Source organism: Dromaius novaehollandiae, chromosome 8, assembly GCF_036370855.1.
Source record: "Dromaius novaehollandiae isolate bDroNov1 chromosome 8, bDroNov1.hap1, whole genome shotgun sequence".
Classification (NCBI taxonomy): Eukaryota; Metazoa; Chordata; class Aves; order Casuariiformes; family Dromaiidae; genus Dromaius; species Dromaius novaehollandiae.
In genome coordinates, this window is record NC_088105.1 from 9,618,048 (window position 1) to 9,639,298 (window position 21,251).

At 54.3% G+C, this 21,251-nt stretch overlaps 1 protein-coding gene across 4 annotated transcripts in view; it reads right to left on the minus strand.

Annotated features, from left to right (window-relative positions):
• Positions 1-21,251, minus strand: part of ASTN1 (astrotactin 1) — an 81,329-nt gene that overhangs the window by 58,476 nt on the left and 1,602 nt on the right. For all 4 annotated transcript variants that reach the window (XM_064515608.1, XM_026101029.2, XM_064515607.1 and 1 more), the window contains exon 2: positions 122-309. In XM_064515608.1, coding sequence (XP_064371678.1) covers positions 122-309 — 188 coding nt within the window. The remainder of the gene's footprint in view (positions 1-121; positions 310-21,251) is intronic.

The following is a 21,251-nucleotide window of genomic DNA, read 5'->3' on the forward strand; positions in this document are numbered from 1 at the left end:
TTCTAAAGGTTTCTGGGTCCCTAAATCTCTCCAGCTTTAAATCCCGGCCCTTAAGAGCTCTGGGGAGCAGGGACGGCAGCGAGAGGGGAAGCGAGGTGCCCTGCGCCCTCGCGGCACGTACCATGACGGAGATGTGGAGGATCCTCAGCTCCTCTTCAGCCGACTCGGTCTGGGGCTCTTCGGTGGGCTCAAAGCCGGGCAGATTGGGGGCCCCATCTTGGTGGTGGATGTGGAAGAGCAGCGTGCCGTTCTCCAGCCACTGCTGCCGCCAGCGGACCAGGGGGATGTCGTCCGTGTTTCCCGAGATCTCTGCAAAAGGAAAGCCGGTCACACGTGAAATGCAGCACAGGGGAGCCACCGGCAGGGCCGTACACCCCTTTCCAAAAAATGGGCAGACAGAGGGAGCAAGCGGCTGCACCGGCACCAAGCTGGCCCCAAGGCACGTGCCCTCGCGAGCTCGCAAGCTGAAGGTGTCCATCCATCTCTTCATCCAGGACCACCGCTGTCCCCCTCACTGTCGGCCACCCATGACCAGAACGAGCCCTGCAGGCAAAATCAACCCCTCTTCTCCTTGCACAGCAGGGTAAATTTTCTCCCAAATTATAGGTGGCTCTACAAGTAGGTGCCAATGAACCTGGCTGCAACTGTGGTGTGGGGACAGGGCACATACCGACAGCATCTTCTGGCCAGAGCCACCAAGTCTGACGACACCTTTCTGGCCCTAATTCAACTGCGGTTGACACGTGCGCTTAATGTTAAACACGGCCTCAGTCTTGGGGTGTCGAGGATCTAGGACAACTTCTCAGCAGCACTAATGGGATCACTGGGATCCTGCTGCCCTTAATTTCAAACAGAAAATATTTTCCCTTCCTTCATGAACGAGTCTGCATGCAGCTGGCAAAGGCAGACGCGAGCCACGATCAGACCCGCAAGTCTGGCTGTAACTGAGATGCGTTAAGTGGTCTCAGTCTTCAGCCACTTTTCGCAGCTCCCTGCCCCGATGTGCAGATGCACCTGCACGTGTGCCCAAACACTCCTACTTTGCTTAAGTACTTATAACTTCAGGGGTTTCCTGCACCGGAACAGAGAGGCAGGGCTGGGTTAAGGAGCGGCGTTACATGCCGTTACGACAGCAGATGCACCAGGCTGGAAATGCAAGCAGGAGGGACCGGGAACAGCTGAAGACAGGGACATGTTTCCTGAAAAAATAAGCTTCATTTGCATTTGTTGGAATGACCATTAAAAACACGATGAGCTTCACAACGAGATGCAGCCTCTCCCCCCACCTCCGCTACGCAGGACCCATTCTGGCCGTACGCATCTTCCCATTCCTATTTGTAGTGGCACATTTTTATTGTGCTGGGAAATAGCACGGGCTCGCTTTGCAAATTGTCATCTCTATTCTGCCTGTCTCGAGCTGCCTTCAAATGAAAACCGGAATTCAATTACAGTGCCAAAAAACAACATTTTAAATTTACCGTTAATTAATTTCATTAGGCTGCCTTAAGTGAGCTAGCTACCAAGGGGGAAAAAAACTGCATGAGAAACCAGGTTCGCCCTTCCAAACTGATTTGATTAATCAAAAGAAACATTAGCTGCAGCAAGTGAATTGGCAGCTTGTTTCTGCTCAGCACGGGTCATATTTCTGGCGGTAATCAGTGCACTTAAAGTGTCCCAAGCAGAGCGACGCCGGGCTCTCCTCAAATCACCAGGAAGCAAAACAGAGAGGAGTTACAGCATCTATCCAGCCAGAAGCACTTTTGAAATTCCCTCTAACTGCTGAGCTGCGTATTTAGGCATACAGATCCCCTTTGAAAATCTGGTCCTGGGAGCTGCGAGGGCTGGAAAAAGATCTCCTCCTCTCCCACCTGGTCTTTATTCATAGGCTGAAAGGGGAAAACAAGCTTTCCTGCTTTCTCAACTCCCCACGGTTTCCCGACTTCAACTGAACTAGCTCAAATTGAAGAAAATATTCTCCCCGCACCTGCTTGCTAACGTGAAATTAGGAGTAATTAAAGCAAGAGCTTTCATGCACAACAGGAACTCAATGCACTGACATTTGGAAAAGTGTAAATACCAGCATTTGCTCCATTGTAAAAACTGAAAAGAATAGATACTAAGTATATGACATTGTGACATTTAGAAAGATAGAGTTAAAGATGTTTTCCCCCTGATTTGACATATCATTGAAAAAGCAGCACCCTTCAGCTCATTAATATTTGAGGAGGACTCCTTGATGGAAGTTATTTAAATGATTAATAGATTATAGTAAATTTAGGCCTTAAAATAGGTTGTCATAATTTCAAATTTATTTAAACAGCCTTATTTTTAAAAAGAAAAATGTATTTCAATAAAAAATGGATTCTGATTTTAAAAGAGCACAGTCTAGCTGCCGAGCTGTCACACGTTATCTCCTCTCCCCCCAGAAGCTGCCGGGCGGCCCTCGGCGCTCGCTCCCTCCCTCCCTCCCTGCTGTCTTGCAAATAAGTCAGAAGGAAAAGAAGAGAAATGCCAGAAGCCAGCCCCTACCACCCTGATGTGTCCCCCCAAAACCGGCAGGCGACGACGTCTCTGTGGACCTGCAGAGCAGCGGTGCTCCGTTGGCTGCTGCTCCCGTCCGGGGTGATGGCTCGGGAGCAGCACCCAGAGCTCCATCCTGAAGGTGTGCGAGAGCTGCGGAAAGGCGGCAGGGGAGAGGATCATTTCAAGTTCAAAGGGTGAAAGATATTGATGATAGGCCTGGTCCCCACACGCCTTTCATTAAGGCGTTGGATGTGCAGCCATTAGCACCAGTATTAACTTCTTGCACCTCCGTTAAAAAATAGCCTGGCCGAGTCAGGGGTTAATAACAGTAGGAGACCACTAATTACACCATGATGCGTTAGCTTGGTTTCAAATGTGGCCCAGGTCCTTGACATCTACAGGAACATCAGCCTCCAAAGACCCCAGCTGATGCCTCCAACGTAACGGCGGCAGCTGCTCCTCTCCCCAACCATCTGTGACGGGAAGGAGGGGGACAAAAAAGGTTGAAGAGGAGCAGACTAAGGCAAGGAGAAGAGAAAAGTCCAGATGAAGTCGCTGGAGGCTGGCAGCTTCATACCTGCTGTGGGTCCACCACCTGCCTCATTATTGATCGCTTCCTGAATAGGGATTAATTGGGGACAACGGCTCATCTCCAACAAATCTGACACCCTGCAGCGTGGGCTCATGCCTACGTCTTCCCCGAGCTGCCTGCTCCAACGAGCCAACCTCTCCACTCCGATAAGCCAACCTCCCCATGAGCACAGCCACGGATGGATGGGGGACGGAGACCTGCGGGGCCAAGGTCTCCTCCACTCATCCTCCACTTGTCCTCCACCAGCCAGTACAAAGCAAAGGGTATTTTCACCGCTGGGCTGCCAAGCTCGTGGTCTTTCTGAAGGCAACGGGGACCTTGTTGGGAGCCAAGCTTGGCCTCGGCAGCTCAATTTTGCCTGCCTGTGCGGAGCTGATCTACCTGAGACAGTGCAATGTCGTAACTACAGCCCCCTACCCCGAGCCCAGCGCGGACATCAAGTTATTCCCATTTCCTCATCCCCCCTCTGAGACCTGAAAACTTGTCAGGAGGGGGGAAAAAAACCAGGCGTGCACACAAAAAAGCAACTCTCCTTAAAAACGCGTGCCAACATTTTGATGAAAAACGGCAAAACAATTTTCATTTCCATTTGGAAGCATTTTGCACTAATAGATGCCTCTGATTAGTCAAATGAACTCTGCCATAATGTCAGTCTCTGCAGACTCATTTTATACAGCAGAGCACAGATTTTGACTTGGACTTATATTTCCTCGTTAACATTTAAACCTGGCTTATTTTCCATCCGGAACCCGACTGTGTTTTTATTTAAGTTCCACATCAGCTAACCCTTTTGCTCCATGTCGAAAACTTGCGTGTCCTTTAAAGGGCTCCGACCCAAATGAGGCAAGCTCTTGCCTTAGCGTCCTTCAGGAATCTCTGTCCTCGGAAATACCACGGGAACAGGTCAGGCGCTGTTCCCACGAGCCGCTTGCCTCATGCATTCGGGCATCTCCACCTCAGAACTTGATTTGAATAAATTTGGATGTCAAAATGCATATCCTGACCCATAAAGATTTTTTACTTCCGAGATTTTATTGACATATCTTTCATGGGATAATATTCATGTTTTTATGGCCAATTGAAAAAAAAAATGACATTCATCACTGAATATCTGGTTTTCTTTTTTTTCTCCTCTTCAGTTTCAGGTAGGAAAATGAGCCCAGCCTGTAGGTTATTCTGCCTTTTTAAGACAATCCAGCTTTTCCATACTATCAGACACTCTTTCTAGGCACCTGAGGCAAAATTTCCAAAGGCCCCGTGGACAGAGGAGAATCTAAAGATTCAAGAGAAAGGCCACCCGCTGCTTCTGGAGCCACTCTCTGGCCATGACGTCTGCACGCAGGCCGGTTGTGCGCAGCCCTCAGCTGCTGCAAGGCTGACAGCTAGCCAGGCTTCTCCTTGTGGTGCAGGGTGCATTTGCCTTCGGGAAAGTCACCAAGCAACACCAGGAGTTACTCTCCAAAGCTGTGTCATGCTTTACCCCTGAACTGGGATTTTTGTCCCAAATATGCCGCCGCCCTAATTGGTCCTTTAACAACAAAACCCTCCTTTACTCTTGGAATGACATTGTGCCGCGCTTTGTCCAGAGCGAAGGATACCAATCCATCATTAACAGCTCCCAGCCGACCGGCTTTGCTCTGCAGCTCCTGACCCTAGGAGATGTGCCCCTTCGCTCCACTGGCCTCTGCAGACCCAAGGACGTGCCTGGCCACACTGGTGCAACATCCCCTCCGAGGTTACTCGCCACTGCATTTCACAAGTTTGACCAAAAGCTGAGCAAAAGCTTGGCTGACGCACGCAGCTGCGACACGCGGGCTGGAACATTTGCTGGCGTTTGATTTTTACTCATGTTTTGTTAGTTCACTTCCATCTGCCGTAAACACGAAATACAGGGGAGATCTGGGAAGGGAGACAAATCTACATCCTGGACCCACGCCCTGGAGATGTGGTCACAGGAAAAAGAAAAGAAAATAAAGAAAGCCTCGCACTCCATACCATGACAGTGACTGAAATAAAGAGAATGCGTGTCGCTAACTTAGGAGATGCAAAGCTCGTATCTGCAGGCCAGGAAGGACCACATTTGTTGTCGACATCCCGCACCTGGGAGGCCTCGGCCAATTCTTGACAGTCTCACAGGCATAATGCCTGTAAGCCCCCACATTCCCGTTAAAAAAAACAACCAAACAAAAAATCACATCCTCTCACTTGCCTGCCCAGCACAGCGACGGTTTCCAAATTGCCTGCTGGGTGTCAGAATCTGGGAGGAACGACCCACCTGAAAAAGAGACGTTACACAACATCCCTGAAGTGGATACTACCCCACTGGGCAGAGGCAGCCTGCCAGCGCATCGCTGAGATGGACAGTTAAGCAGAGAGGAAGAGGAGCGCTCGGAGGACACACAGCTACGTGGGGCGGGTTCCCCGCACCAGTGTCCACTCGGGGAGCACAGGGCATTTCCCATCCTGGAGCGGTGCCCTCCCCGCGGACAAGTCAGCGGAACTGGCTCAAATGGCAGCGTTCGTTGAGAAGGTTTTAGAACAAATCGATAAAACGAGCAGTATGAATCACTTGGCCCAGACGGTATTCACCTGTGAGCGCCAAAGGAGGACAGCTGCTGGGCTCCGGCGACACAAGACCTATCGCTCGGAAAGGGCGAGCTACTAGAGGAACAAAACTTGGCAAAGGAGACCCCAATCTCTTAAAAAACCTCTCATGCATCCTGAAAATTACAGACCAGTAAATCCTACTTCTGCCCTGGACAGTCAGCAACTGCAATAAAGAAAAGCAACTGGTAGGCACATGGGTAAATACAGACCACTCAAAGCTGTCAGTAAGCCAGCGGACAAGGGTCATCCAGTGTGATAGCCTCGTTTCGAAGAGCTCGTGTCAAAATCCACCCTCCGAGTTTCCCAAAGAGTGTGAGTGGGCATGGGATAAGAGGGTACATCCTCTTGAAGCCCACCACGAAGGGAAGGGAGAGGGGGACAGCTTTCACAGCAAAAGGAGGTTACCAGGAACCCCATGGAGATCTTCACTAGGACCTCAGCAGTGCAGAAATGTTCTGGAAAAGGAGGTGAATAACAAAGTTGGCCACCAATCCTAAATTTAGTCTTCTCAAAGCTAAAGCTGTGAAGTGCTACAGGAAAGCAGGCAAGAAGATGGCAGGTGAAAGTCGGCTTTGGTGAAAGCAACATGATATCGAATGCCGCTAGCAGTATTGAGGTCAATCATCGCAGAAAGGATGCAGCAAAACTAAAAGGGTTCAGAAGAAGGGGACAAGGAAGATCAGATGTTGGAAATGGCTTCATGGAGAGGAGAAGCTAACTGCATTAGGACTCCTCAGCAAGGAAACCGAACAACTGAGCAGGGATAGGATAAAAACCCACAAAATCATGAAGCCAGTGGAGCAGCTGAAAGGGAATGATTATTCATTATTTCTCACACTACAAGAATTAGGAGTGCAAAAACTAACAAAAGGCAATGTTTCATCCACCGTAAAGCATAAAAGCACTGAAAAAAGAATTAAATTCAAGGAAAACAGATCCATCCGTGGCTATCAAGCACAACAGGACAGAGACAAATTCCTGCTCAGGAAATCTCTAGGGCACAGACCTTGGCTGTAAGGAAAGGGCTACTCAATACATGCCGTGTTTTTTACATTTTTTTTCCCCAAACATCAGCTACTTGCCATAGTTGGAGATGAGATGTCAAGATACACAGTCAGTTGGATTGATCCAGGATGCTATGCAAAGCAGCATGATGTTCCAGAGGAGGTACTCAAAACTCACCAGGTAAAACGGAAATCTGGAAAATTCCCGGCTTCCTCTGCTAGCCAGGCACTACTCGCCCACTGCCCTGGAGAAGAGCTTCCCATGCCGCAGACTGCAGCACCCTGGGGGTACCCATCTCCCTTGCACACGGTCAGACTCAGAAATGTCCTTGCCTTCCTTTTCTGATAGGTCTCCAGCGGAAAGCTTAACCCAGGGGGACCTCTCATATCTCCCAGGGTCCACTCTTTCCCATGGGAAGCCGTTCTGAAGACCAGGAAAGAGCTGGAGCTAATATTTCTACCCTGCAAGCAAGAGCCTAATACCCCAAAATTGTTGAACCCCTCCAGTTCAACATCTCAGGGCTAGGGCTTGGCTCCAACCTCTTTAAATACTCTGGTAAAATCAGCAAGAAGACAAACAGTGAAATGGTCAGTCCAAGGGGCCTCCCACAACGTCTGAGGGGTTTTTCATCCTCATAGTCCCTGATTTCTTCTCACTTGCACTTCCCTCCTCCTACTACAGACTCTAGAGACACGTCCTGATCTCCCTGTCCCTCACACCGCCTAACACCTTCGGGATGGAGGGCGGCTGCAAAGCCTGCTTGGTGCCACCCAGTTCAGCATTGGAGGATGCGTCCCATGCCAATGTGTCCCTTCACGAGCAGCTTAAACTGTCCTGCCCCTCTGCTCCTCCAGGCACTGCCTCGCTGGGGGAAGGAGACATGGAGATGGGCTCTTGGAGACGGGCTCCTTGCTGCCCAGTCGACGATCCCCTCCCTCTACACCTCCGTGCCTTGAAATCCTGCAGCTCCAAGATATCTACCAAGATTACCTTCAGCTTTCTGAGTCAGCCAGCGATTCTCGCAGGGAGGCAAACGGCTATTTATAACCATAGCGGGCTGACAGGGAAGGTAACGGCCAGCCACTCCAGACCATCTGCCAGGCACTTAGCAAGACATCAGAGCATATCGTCCAGGCTGGGTCAGGCGGAGACGGTAGGGGGGACAGGAGGGGGATGCATTAGAGAGACGAGACGGACTCCACTTCAAGGGTAAACTTCAGCCCACTCCTGCAGACTAATTTGTTTAAGTGCTCGTTATGCTGAGGCCAAGAGGTCAGGCAAATTAGACATTATTTTAGCATCCTCAGCCTTTGCACGGGAAACGAGAACGGCCGGTCGTTCCTCATCTGCTGGCGGGCCCCAGCCGTCTCCGTGCTGAAGGCACAACCAAGAGTTTTCCAAGAAAGGGCGACCCTCCTCCTCCTCCCACGTCCCCAGCCGGGCCCAGGGCTGATGTCTGACACCGGGGGGCAGGACGAATCCACACCGGTGCCGCCGCACGGGGGTGGGGAAGGCAGGGGAGCCCCTGTCCACTGGCGTGTGGAGCCACTGCTGCCCACCACGGGTCTCCGCGTGGGTTAACATCGCAAATTCTCGGGTGCTTGGGAGCGTGTAACCCGATCTCAAGCTTCGTTTTCAAGTGTGCGGAGAGACTTTGAGAGATAGCAGAGAGGGAAGAAAAAAAAAAAGAAAGATGTAGAAGGGGAAAAAGTTGACTGTGCATCTTAAATTTATCACTTTTGAAAGAAGAGCTTGTCAAGAGGGCCAGAGACCAGCCAGTGTGCGGTGATCAATGTGAGGACTTTTGGGTCTAGTCAAGCTTGTTTCAGATTTACAGGAACTGAACAGAGGCATAAATCTGTCACTGCCTGACGAAAATGGAGGTAATTAAATCTGCAGGTGTATATAATTGTCATATTGATGATCTCTATAAATCAGGGGAGCCAGCAGAGGCACAAAGGCACCGGGTTCAGCGCGGATCCTCCCCAAAGAGGAATTTTCTGCCTACCTGCGTGGCAATAGGAGGCTGCCGGCACGTGGAAAGCGTGGCCCGGGGAGAAATCCATTTCACCTTCATGAATCTGCCCCTTTCCTCGGTCACCACCAGCCTCTCTTCACTGCAGAGGAGCCTGCCCGGTGCTCCTCTCAGCCCTGCCCCGGAGCTGGGAGAAATCCAGGCTATTTCTCCTTCCTTGGCAAACGTCAAAGGATTGCTCCCCTGTGCAACAAAAGCAGGGGCAAAACCCCCACTGCTTTCAATGGACATCATTACCCAGGACTTTGTCCCGGCTTCTACGGAGTTTCCCTCGACTCCGGGAGGACGACGAGGGGACCCCCAAGCTTTGAAAGTCCAGCCTGCTGCTCCCGCAGCCGCGCGCAGCTGGGGCAGGGGGCTGTTTGCAGCACGCTTTGAAGCTCCGAGCCTGGGTGCAAGTGGGGCATTGACTTGATCTTGTACCAATTTTTTTTTTTTGATTTATTTTAACCTTTGTTATTTTGGGAGCTTTGAAGCCTAAGCTGCTCTGAGCCTGCTGCTTCTGTCGGAAGGACAGAAAGTGCGGAGCAGGGATGTGAAAGAGGGGGAGAACCGAGGAGAGGAAGCAGGCAGGTGACTGAGACCCGAGGGCTACGACAACCCCTTTGCCATTTCTCCCGCATCCCAGCAAACCCACAACAGGATGCACTTTGTGCTCTCCCACAGGCAGCTATAGGAAATACGGGCACTAGGCACAGGGAAGCCAACACGAGAAGGTTGAATCCTCCTCTCGGTGAGGCCAAGGAGGGCTTTGCCCTCGGTTTCAATCGGTTTGGGGTTTGGCTGGGAGCAACCAGCTGAGTCGTAGAGAGCACGGTCACACCGGCTGGGCTGGCTGTCAAAGCAGAGCTGCAGCCACCACCCACCTTACCCAGGGCTTGGTAGGCTAAAAAACCCACCTCGACCTGAGCCTAGAAACCGCCGCAAGCCCAGCACTGTGGGGCAGGGTTGGGGTCTGCGCCCCGACCGCTCCCGAGTGCTGCAAACCACCGATGGTCCTGAGCTGCAGCTCCAGCCCTGACGGGCCCATCGCCAGGGGCGGGGCCAGGCTACAGCCTGAAATTCCTGTGCTTCCCCATCCTGCAGGCGCAAGTCTTTTAGTAAGCAGCTGAGCCGCTGTTAGGATCGCGTTCACGGCATCAGCGATACCCTCAGCCAGCCATCAGCTTTGGGATCCCCATCCTTCTGCGTGGCCTTAACGGCAAATCCCTCTCCCCACCCCAACGGCACTGCACCAGCTGTATTCTCCTGCCTTGGTGCGGGATGAGACGCCTCATACCCCCAGCATTCGAGGGGCATTTTGAAATTTGGGCTGCCCAGACCTCCGCTGCGTTCGGATGGGTGCCATCAGGAACGGACAGGAGAGCAAGGGCAGTGCAGAGGTTCAAGAGGGCTCCCAGCTGCTCGGCTCTTCACCCCGGTGAGCTGGGAAGTCCCGGCAGGGCTGGGGCATAGGGGACGAGCAGCCAAGGTGCCCTCCCGGTCCCCTCCTGGACCAAGGCGGGATGGACGCTTCAAGGTGGGCTAGAGCTAACCACAAATTTAACCCTCACCCCTGTAAGAAAGCCGCCAACGCTTTCAGCCGCAGAGGCCGGCCGGAAACCTGGCTCAGCCTCCCCCGGTAGGAAATGAGGCACTAAGCGCCTCTCGGGCAGCGAGTCGAGCACCGTCGGGAGTCACCCCGCACCCCAAGGCTCGCGCCTCTCCCTGGCCCACCCGGCCGATTCGAGAGGCTTTCCCGTGAGTACCACATCGCCCTTCCCACCCCTGTCCCCCATGGGACACACGCCCACAACCAACCCCTCTGCTCAGGTAGAGAGTTACGTGCACACAAAAATTGAATAATTAAAAATTAAACGAGTGCTTCTGCATTGCAGTCCAAATTACGTAACATCTCTCTTCGTCTTCAACGCGTTAATATAACTGCACGTAAAGACAGCCCTGCCTGTATTTACCTGGATGTCCTTTAAACCCAGAGCGGCAAACAGCTGACACTAGGAGACCAGAGCATCCGCACACGAGCCCTTCCAGGCCCCTTTTAAAGGAGGAAAACCAGCCGAGGACGGGGCCGGAGTGGGCGCAGAGCACGTGCCAGCGGTGCCCTGGTCCCCAGCGGCCAAGGCTGCGGTGAGAGCCCCGGGCGAGCCCCGCGAGGGAGAGCAGAGACGCCCGGGCACGGAGCTCGCCCGAGGAGCCTGCCAGGGGTTTCGGCGAACGGGAGTTGCCTGACGTCTGCTCCCACTGCACCAAAGGGAAGAGGCATCGCATTTTTGCAGATAAACAGTATTTTTGTAAATAAACAAAATAAACAAAATTAATAATCGAGTCTGGGAGTGAGCTGCATTTTTAGTTATCTCAAGAGCAAAGAGCCCTGTGAGACACAAAGCACTGGGTAACTAGAAACACCTGCATCTACCTCTGCATCAGGACACAACCTTCTCCCTTCTTTGGACCACTCCGACCAAGAGCCAGCAGGAGAAACCTCAGCTTTCTCCTCCCTTCCCCATGACCCCAAATAAAATCCCGCACAGGACACAAAGCCGTCTAGGCAGCGGCTGGGTTTCGAAGACAGTCAGTGCCGCGACGCGAATTTTTTTTGCCGAGGAGGGAGCGACGCTCAGCCCGGCCTCCTCCTCTGCCCCTCAGCTAGAAATTGCCCCCAGTGCCCACGGAGACACAGCCTGCCCCTTCTGCGCCCTCCCCGAATGCTCTTCCCTCTCCTCCAGCTTTCCCAGGGCACGGAAGTTACCGCCTCGTGAGAAATCAGCCATCGATTCATACCGTTATGAGCCCCGGAGAGCTCTTTACCGGGCCGCGCGCACTGCAACTTCAAAGCCGACGCGCAGAGGCATCAGGAAGACGGTGCCCATTACGGCCCCGTTTCCGCTCCCGGCGCGAGCATCTTTGTCGATACATCCCTGTAGCTTAAGAACCGCCGCTCCTAATTCCCGTTCCTTATGGGCTTTTGTGCGGTTCCTCCGATTATTTTCTAATTCTTGCCATCTCGTTTCTCCTTTCATGTCTCGGTCCTTCCTTTTCTACTCTGCCTCCATTTGCCTGATGCTTTTATATCCTTAACAGCGACGTGCCTCACATACACACTTCCTTTCATCCCGCGGCCTGTGAAAAGGCCTTCTTCCCCAACGCCGAAACGCAGCTGTACTCGAGGCTGAACGCAGCAGCTGTCTGACAGCCTAAAAAACCGCTCTGTAGCCGTTCAGGGAAAGAAGAACACTGCATCCAACTAAAACGAGAAAGGAAACGATAACGCTGTCGCTTCCCAACCTGGAGTTCGGCCAGGGCGGCTGAACGCTCCCACCGGACACCTTTAACGACAGGGAGCCGGGAGCACGTCTCCTCCGGGAACCTTTCCACCGCCGGGATTTACCGCCTTGGCCTCAGAGGCGCCGCCGGACCCAACCTCGAAACCACGCGGCTGTCCCAGGGGCTCCGAGCGGCCCCAGTTTGTATTTTCCCGGTAAAGGTCCCGTGCCGGGGTGGGGGGAGGCAGGGAGGGGGGCGCAAGGGGATGCGCATGCCGGGAGCTCCCGGCGGCCCCGGGGACGCGGAGGCAGAGCCCGCAGGTGGCCCTCGCACGCTGCCGCCTCCGACCCAACGGATGCTCACGCGCTGCTCAGAAAACTGCGCTTTAAACCAAACTGAAGATGACTTTCACGATTTTTTTAAACAGACTCAGATATTTAAGGCTTCCTCCTCTTATTTTTAACCAGGGGTGCGCCTCACTCTGCAAGCAAGCGAGAAGAGAGACACAATAATGAAAACCTTGCAAAGCCAAACCCAGGTCCGAGCCTGGATAAACACACACGACTCAGGCCATGAGCTCCTCACTCAATCTGACGGACATTTGCACCATTAACAGCACGAGGGTGCTGAGCTATTTCTTCTGCCCATCAGGTCCGAACACTTGAGGAGCGGTACATACCCAGGAAGAGACCAGCTCCCTCTAGAAAGCTAAAAAAGCAGAAATGCATTTGATTTCTCCCTGCCACCAGAAGAAAGGATGTTTTGGAATAAGCCTGCCGATCAGCCGCTGTCTTGTTTGCAGCTTCTTGGACACACATCGCCAAGGACAGGGTACGGCGGTGCCTTTGAAACAAGCCCCAGCTTGAGATAAGCCTAGAAGGCAGCTTTGCAAAGCCGGCTCCTTTAGATCCTCGCTCTCAGGCAAGCAGAGCCCAAGCGCTCATTAAACGCGCTCCGCAGCAAAGTTGCTAATTCCCCCTGAATTCCCAGGGCACATATGTTTGCAAAGACAAGTTCCCTTGATCTGAGTTCACTCCAACATGTCCCTTTTCCCAGCAAGAGAGCAAGGCAGCAGATCCGTCACAGTGCAAGGGATATCGCGCCACGCCAGGTCACCGGGAAAGGCACTCCAGAGCCAGCGAGGGAGATACGGCTAAAGCAGCAAGCACGCAAAGCCGAGCAGCGGTGCAAAACGCCGCTTACATCTTTCAGCAGCGGCCTGCCTCTCAGGAAGCTGCCTTCACTGTATCCCCTCACAAGAGAATAAAACATGAGAAAAACCTCTTGGGCATAAAACTGCTGAAATGCACCAATTTCACCACAGAATAACTGGAGATCAACACCAACAAGACCGTTCCGCTTGGCTGTCTCGCTCTCCTGCGACTGAGAAAGCCAAAGTCACACTATTTCTGGCTAAGCAACAGAGAAAAGGGCCCGGAGCTGTAGCCAGGTGTATTTTTAGAATAAGGCGACGCTATCTTGTTAAACTACACTGTCCTCCCCCAGCTCGGCTGCTCCGGGATGGGAACCACCGGAAAATAACTCCTCGCAGGAGCGACTGCGACCAGGAGAAGAGCCTTTGGAGAAGCTGGGGGCTGCCCCAGGGAGGTTTGGAGCCGTTGCCCGCTCCCCGGGCACGCTGGTTTAGGATTATGCTGGGGACCCCATTAAGGGGCTGGGCTGGTGAGACCACAGGTCTGCACTGATTTGAAGCCTGCAGCGAGCTGGGCTCAGCTCCCCCTGGATCCCGCAGCCCACGGCTTAGAGCTACAAAAGACGCCCTGGCAAGAAAACACTGGACTGTGAGCTCTCCTCTCCAAACGTCTCCTCTTCCCTGCCAGACCCAGCCAGACTGGTTTATCTCCGACATGCAGGCTCGGAGCGTGCAGAGCCCATGGCTCGCCTTTCTGAGCGATGGTTGCTGACTCTCCAGGCCATGGGGAGTCGAGGACTGGGATCCTCGATGGCAGAAACCCCGCTGAAGCGTGCCAAGACCCTTCCTGGCAGGAGAAACAGCGAGGACGTGTGATGGCACACACTCCCAACCTGCACCGAGCCACCTGACGCCGTGCTGGAGCTGGGTCCTTCAGTCATTTTAGACATACTCTCCGGTTACTTTCTGGTGGAGCTTCCCTCCTCTTGCAGCTCCCAGGCCCCTTTCTCTGCTCACGCCAAAATCCCACCATCCTCCACCTCACATGGGCTGTTGTCTGCCTATGGGGTGTTTTTAAGTCTTGAACCAACTCCTTAAATCCTCTTTCTCCTTGTTGGCGAAATCCCCTGTTACGGGATTACGCCTGCTCGCTGCAGGAGCAGTTATCCATACTGCAGTACCACTGGCAAGGAAAGGGAACCCACCGGAGCGGGTGCTCCCTGCTCCCGGGAGCACGCAGCGGACTCTCCAGCAACGTGCCCTTTCTCTCTCCCCCTCTTGGGATGTTCACATTAATTGGCTTGTTTCCTGGGGCTTTTAGCTGGAACAAATAAAAGAAAAAAGGGGGGGGGGGGTAAAACCCATAATAAGGTCTGCAGTTCCTTTGAGCTACAAGGACTGCTTTAAATTTTGGGTTTGGTGGGTTTTTTGGTTTGGGTTTTTTTTTTTTCTTTTTGAGGGAGGTTTCCATAGTAACTGTCTTCCATCACGCAAGAGCCAGCCCCCAGGATATTTCGAGGCTGCTGGCTCTGCTTTCCCAGGCAGGGATGGCGTTGTGACGGTGACACCTCACTGCCGATCCTGAGGGTCACAGACAGCGTTTTACAGCCGGGGGAGGAGGGCACGGGCCGGGGGAGGGAGAAGGAGCCCCGCGCCCCCACCGCAGCACGCGGCTCCCCCGGTGCTCCCCGCGTACCACCTCCGCGGTGCCCGCACGGTGCCGGGGAACGAGCACGGGCCACGTGGCGGGGACCGGAGACACGAGACCTGCCCGGGGCAGGGCATGCCCGACCGCGCGGACCAGTCACGTTGGGATGGAAGTGGGGGGGGGGATTTTCGGGACACGCATCCACGCAAAATTGCCAGGGAGAATTTAAACACACACAAGGGAAAGACCTGATTTTGCTCTGGGGGGCCAGCCCGCCTCTGGCCAGCCACCTTGCCCCGACACAGCGGGTGCAAAGGGATCGCTGGACTTTAACGCCCTTTAGCACGGGGGAATGCCACCCTCAATCTCTTATTCCTTGACTTTCCCAAGAAAAAGTGATGCCTTCGACAGTCGCTCTGTGTCGGTCCATAGTGCCCTTCCCACACCCTCTTTCCCCCGGGATTTCTCTCCAAAGCATTAAGAGAGCAGGAGCAGCCTCGGCACTACAGGATGCCAGGAGAGAGGAGCGGGGAGCGCTGACCCCGCAGCTCTCATGGAGCTGCTGCCCTCGAAAGCCACAGTCAAGGGCACCAAGGGCAAAGGCCACCTCCCGAAAATTGCCTTGCGGGTGCGGGTCTCCTGAAATACTGTCGCAGGAGCGGAGGACGCTCTCCTGCGGGTGCTCCTCGGCGCTGAGCTGCAGCTGGACAGCCCAAAACTGGCGATCAAAAATCTCCCTTCATCTACACAAATCCCCCAGACGGGAGAGGGTCACGGTTCAGGGCGGACTGTCAGCCGCCGTCACGCCGGCTGCAGAAAAGCTTCAGTCCCGGCAATTTGCAAGAAAAAGGACATCCAGCTGCAAATGACAGCGCCTTCACCACTCAGATACCTCTTTAATCCTGCAGGGCAAAAATTCCTTCATTTGAAGGACCGCTCTGCGCTGACGCTCAAAGAGAGATGATTTCATATCCTCCATTTAGCTGGATAAGCAGCTATTAACAAAAAAAAAAAGAAAAAGAAAAAACACAGAGGTAGGCACTGGGATGTGGCCCAGGAGCAATTCCTGCACTACCGAAGCCACCACGGACATTAAAGACGTTAATTGGATGCTGCTGCTCCCCGAGAAGCACCTGCCGCGGGGAGGAGGGTGGCAGCAGCCCCCAATTTCCAGGTCCATTGGCCAGACGTGCTCCCCCGGTGCTGCTGGGATGCTCCAGCCCCGCACGACCGGCACCAGCCAGGAGAGCTGGCCACGCGCTGGCCCAGCGCCCACCGGGGCGGCCGAAACGGGCGGCCGGGTCCCCCCTGCAGCAACCGGGCCGTGCAAACCGGCACCTGGGCACCAGGCGCTCCTGAGCAGCAAATGAATGAAAAAAAGAAAAAAAAAGAAAAAAAAAGAAAAAAAAAGAAAAAAAAAGAAAAAAAAAGAAAAAAAAAGAAAAAAAAAGAAAAAAAAAGAAAAAAAAAGAAAAAAAAAGAAAAAAAAAGAAAAAAAAAGAAAAAAAAAGAAAAAAAACCCAGGCTAACCCGTCTCGCTCCCCTTTCCACTTTCTGGGTCAGCGTGATCCCCTCCCCAGCCCTGCTGTCACTGGAGCTGGCAGGCTGGATGCACAGTTGCCGTGGCAACGGGTTCCCAGAGACAAAATCCTTTTTTTTTTTTCTCCTCTCTCTTTTCTTTCTTTTTTTTTTTTCAGGACCTCCGCATCCGGCGTGCCACAGAAACGTTTGCCATCGGCACGGCCGTCGGCAGCCGCTCGCTGCTGAGGAAGGACGGGACGGCCACCCCGCACCTCCCCAGCGAAGCCTCGGCCGGCCTCCGGGTGGGACGCGGCTCGGCCGTGGGGACCCTCCTAGCTCCGGCTCTCCCCTCGGGCCCCCGCACACCTCCGCGGCTCGGCCCGTGCTGCACCCGGCGCCCACGCCGCACCCGGCGCCTCCTCGATCCCGCGTCCCCTCGCCGCGTCCCGCGCGGGACGGCAATACGAGCGCGCTTCAAAGCGCTGTCTCTGCAAACAGCCCGCCGGCGCACCGCCCGTCGGGACGCCAGGGCCACCGGCATCTCCCGGCTCCGCTTCCTTCTCCAGGCGGAAACTGGGACAGATCTGCAGAGCACGAGGCGTCTGCAAGGCACGCATATACATATATTTATATATGCACACACACACGTGCTAGGCACACAGCTGGCACAGCTTATTTTAGGCCCAGCTCCCTTGGAAGCAACCCAATCCCCTTCCGAGCAGGCGGAGCAGGGAGGTGCTCGCAGGAGAAAAAGGAGGTGCTCCGGGTGCTACCGACCGCGTACCGCCACCAGCAGTAACCTCCTCACGAGGGTATCGGAGGGAGGTGACATCCCTGGAGTTGCACCTGCAGCTCCAGCAAACCCAGACGCTGGCCTGGAGAATAAAAACGCATCCCCTTCCCCGGTGGCGAGCGGGGTGCTTCCGTGCCTGCAAACGGGCGGCGGGGGGAAGCCGGGACCCCTCGAGCGAGGACGTGAGGGCTGGTGGCGGTCGGAGACCCCCCGACAACCCCTCCGGCCGCCCCGGCGGGGAGGCGGCGCCGCCGGCAGCCCCCTCGGACGGGCGCGCGGGAGCATAGATCACCCCGCCGAGCTTCGGCACAGGCGACAGTGTCCAGGATCAAAGCCAAGTTCAATTAATGGCTCACAATCTTATTAGAGAAATTATTTCAGGATCTTGAGTAAAAGTCCGATATATCCACTCCGTTCCATTAGTCAGGCTCATTTAGTAATTCAATCAATCTAAGCAAGGCAATTGAGCTCCTCTGGTATAATTTAACTTGGTTATTCTCTAGGTACTTCAGAATTTCTTAATATTTGCTCCATTATTTCACCATTACCCCCCACTGCAGGTGCGAGGTTGCGCCGTGGGGGGTCTTGCAGCCACCCGGCTGCAGCAGGGCGGCCGCGAGCCGCCCCGGGCGGCGTTTCAGGGCAGGGGAGCCTACGCGGAGGTTTTCATTCCACCTGGGAAAACCGTGTATTTGGATTTCCATGGCATCCGCAGCTCAAGGTGCAAGTGCAGCCCCGGCTCGATCAGCAACGCGGAGCGAGCCCCGGCGGCCGGGGAGCGACGGTTCGCACGGCTCCCGGAGCAGCCGGGCTGGTGTTCCCCGGGGCAGCGAAGCCCCGTGCTCTCCCCTTGCCAGCCCGCAGGAGTCATTTGCCGGCGAAGCAAAGGGCTTAGGAGAGATTAAGAAATAAAAGACAGATTAGATATTTCGGGGAGATAATCAGCAGCAGTTAAATATGCCCAACTCGTCCGCGCCTTTGAAAAATCTCACCCCTCTAAAAAATTGGAATTGATTTTGTATTTAAAAAGGAATCTATTTAATTTAAAAGTAAGATAATTTGAAACGATGACAGCTCGTATTAAGGCCTGAGTTTATGATAATCTATTAAAGCTAAGCACAGGCGAGACCCCTCTATGCCGGCAGCTCCCGGGAAGGGCGGCGCGGGAACGGCGGCCAGGCTGAAGTCCCCGTCCCGCTGCAGAAAGCGGGAGGTGTTTCTGGGGACCTACTGCCTCCATCTCCGAGCACCCACGGCCTTCAGCTCAGAGACTCTCGGATTTGAAACCGGGGATGCAGAAAAAGCTCATTTAGCTCTCCCAAACTCCGGAAAATGCAGCGTAAGAGGAAGCCATCCACCGTTTCAAAACCCGGAGTTACGTGCTGCCCAGAAACCATTGGTTCAACCCATTAGCCACAGTCTTGCCTTGCTTTGTTCAAGTCATTTTAAGCACAAAATGCTTTTTGAGACTTTTCTTCTCATGCACGGAGTACATTACGGAGAAGGAAAATGACTCAAAGATTTTGCGCGTCTTTAATCGCATCCCAAATTTCCTCCGGGCCCGCCTGGCCGTGGGAAGCCAGCTTGCTAACGCGTACCCCACTCACCGCTTTACAACCCGAGAAGGAAGGCCCCCAAAAAAGAACAGCCCACGCAAGGCTGAGCCTAGTTAATGAGGGAGCCGCTGCGGCTGGCTGCTGCCCAGGCACCGGCCGGGAGGACGGGGCTGCGGAGGTCGGCGGAGGGGGAATAGCGAGCTGCAAATTGAGCGGCGAGACGCAGCCCCTCTTCGGGAAAAGAGGTAACTAATACACACAAATACAAAACGAGATGAAAGTACACAATTTCAGAGGGAGGCTTCCTACCTCCTTGGTGATTTAAGCCAGGATCAAATCCGGCCCTTTCGAACCCACTCACGCTGGTGAACATCGCCCCGAGCGGTCAAGCCGCCAGCCCCGCTCCCACACCCTCGTGGCCCCGCCAGAGCTACCGGCAGGCAAAACCCTGGCAAAAAACCCTGCTTTGGTTGTCCCCCTCCAAGACGCGACTCGGCACGAGCCACTGCCCCTCGAGGAACCGGCCTCGGCTGCAAAACGGAGGCAAAGCACCTGCGGATCCGCCTGTTTGAGAGCAGCCCAGATGGAGCCTAGGGCAAAACGTCCGCGGAAACACGGCGCGAGGAGCCAACGTCCCCCGCAAGGAACCCGCTCCAAACCAAGAGTCGTCGTTGAAACCAAGCGTGAGGTTTTTACGCCCCTAGTTTAAGACACTTAGCGGGGACACCGAGGATAAGCAGCAGGTCCCGGTGGTCCCAAAGCTGGTCTTGCTATCTCACGGTGACACAGCTGCCCCAAAGCGGGTCCTAAATCCCCTCCGTCGGCCGTGTCCCTGCCTGATGGTGGCTCCAGGGGATAGTCCCTGACCAGCAGAGACGGGGCCACTCCAGGGAGCCCCCCAGCCCCTGCGCAAGCACACCGGTCCCTGTGCAAGCCGCCCCATCCGCCGCTGGCCTGCTCCCAGCCCAAACGTGAAAGCAAAAGGAACGACACCAGCTTGGATTCGATCCCGCTCACCCGTGCCTTCGCGCTGCAGGCAAGGACCATCCGAACCACCACTCGGACGGCCAGCTAGGAGCTGAGCTCAGGGTTTCCAGGGACACGGGGGGGCTCTTTTTTTGGAGTGCCCAACTCATCCCCACCCCAAAGGTGCCTGATGTTCAGCAAGCACCATGCAGCCGCTCTGCAAAGACCTGGGCCTGCTCCAGTTGGAAGAGAAACCTTGATCCCCCTGGCCTGGCACGGCACTGGGCAAGGCAGGCAACGACGCACATGCCCATCTCCGCAAATGCTGGCCAAACTGGAGAGCGCTCCAGTTCTTCAAGGGGTTTTGAGGAGTAGTCTCCAGCAGGGAGACAGAGGTGCCCTCTCCTCCTGGATGAGGAAGGGGTCGTAAAGAAGTTGGGACAAACTCCCAGAATAAACCAATTCTGCCCACGTCACCCCACAAATAAATCTGCGACAATTTTAGTTAATAATGGAAATGGCCTGAAAGGCATCAAGATGCCAGGGAAGACATTACCGGGGATGAATTATGAAGAGGTTTAAATGAGTGGAAGGCGAGATCCCCCTGTATATCATGCAAGTTTAATTGCACGAGAGGGCCCGTAAGCCTGAGGTCTGGTCTACTGTAGCCACGCAAGGGGAGGGGGACACCCGGGGTGAGAGGTAGGCCACCCTCGACACCTCCACACCCCTGCCTCATGGGGGACCGTGCTGCTCCTGCTGCTGCACCCACTCCTCCGCTCCTCCTCCCAAAGCCATGGCTCCCTTGCGGTAAAACCTCCCATGGTTTCTACAACTGCACCACGCTCAGCACGACACCAGCCCTTGCTGTGCTCAGAAACCACCAGCCGCGGCCCCAGCAGCAGAAGGAGCAGCAGCCCAGACCACCCGGTAGAGACGCATCCAACCAGACCAGGCTGAAACGCCAAGAGAACACAAGCATGCGTGTGGGTGTATGTATTATACATCATTATTATACATTATTATACATTTAAACTCAACAAGGCAGGCACAGACCAATTATCCAATCTGGATTTTGACTGGGACAGTGCAATTAGCACTGCATGAAACCTTCTGGCTATAACCCAGGTTACTCAAACACACCCCCTGCAGACCTAGGCCTCCACTCCGCACAGAGAAGCTTGGGGAAACACAAACAGCTACCAGCGTCGGTCGTACGCATCGACCGAACGTGGCCACATCCACCCACAGAGCCCTCGGCACCACCCAGTGACGCTGCACTGACTCAGGTCTCTGGGTGCTTCCTGAGGCTGGGGCTCTCTGGATCCTGAGGGCCTCTCTGAGTTACCAAGTCTTGGTCTTGCAAGACCTCTGAGCACTCGAGGACTTCCAGCATGCAAAAAGCAGTGCCCAGGTTAAAAGAAAAAAAAGAAAAAGAAGTCTCCATACACGCTAAGGTGGCCTTGCCAGCTTCAGAGCAAGCTGGACCACTTCTCCCTGCAGCCTGTTCCACCTGGAGAAGTCAAAGCCAAGTCAAAGCCGTGGCAAACAGAGGGCCCAGCAAGGTCCATCAGCTCCGCCATGAACT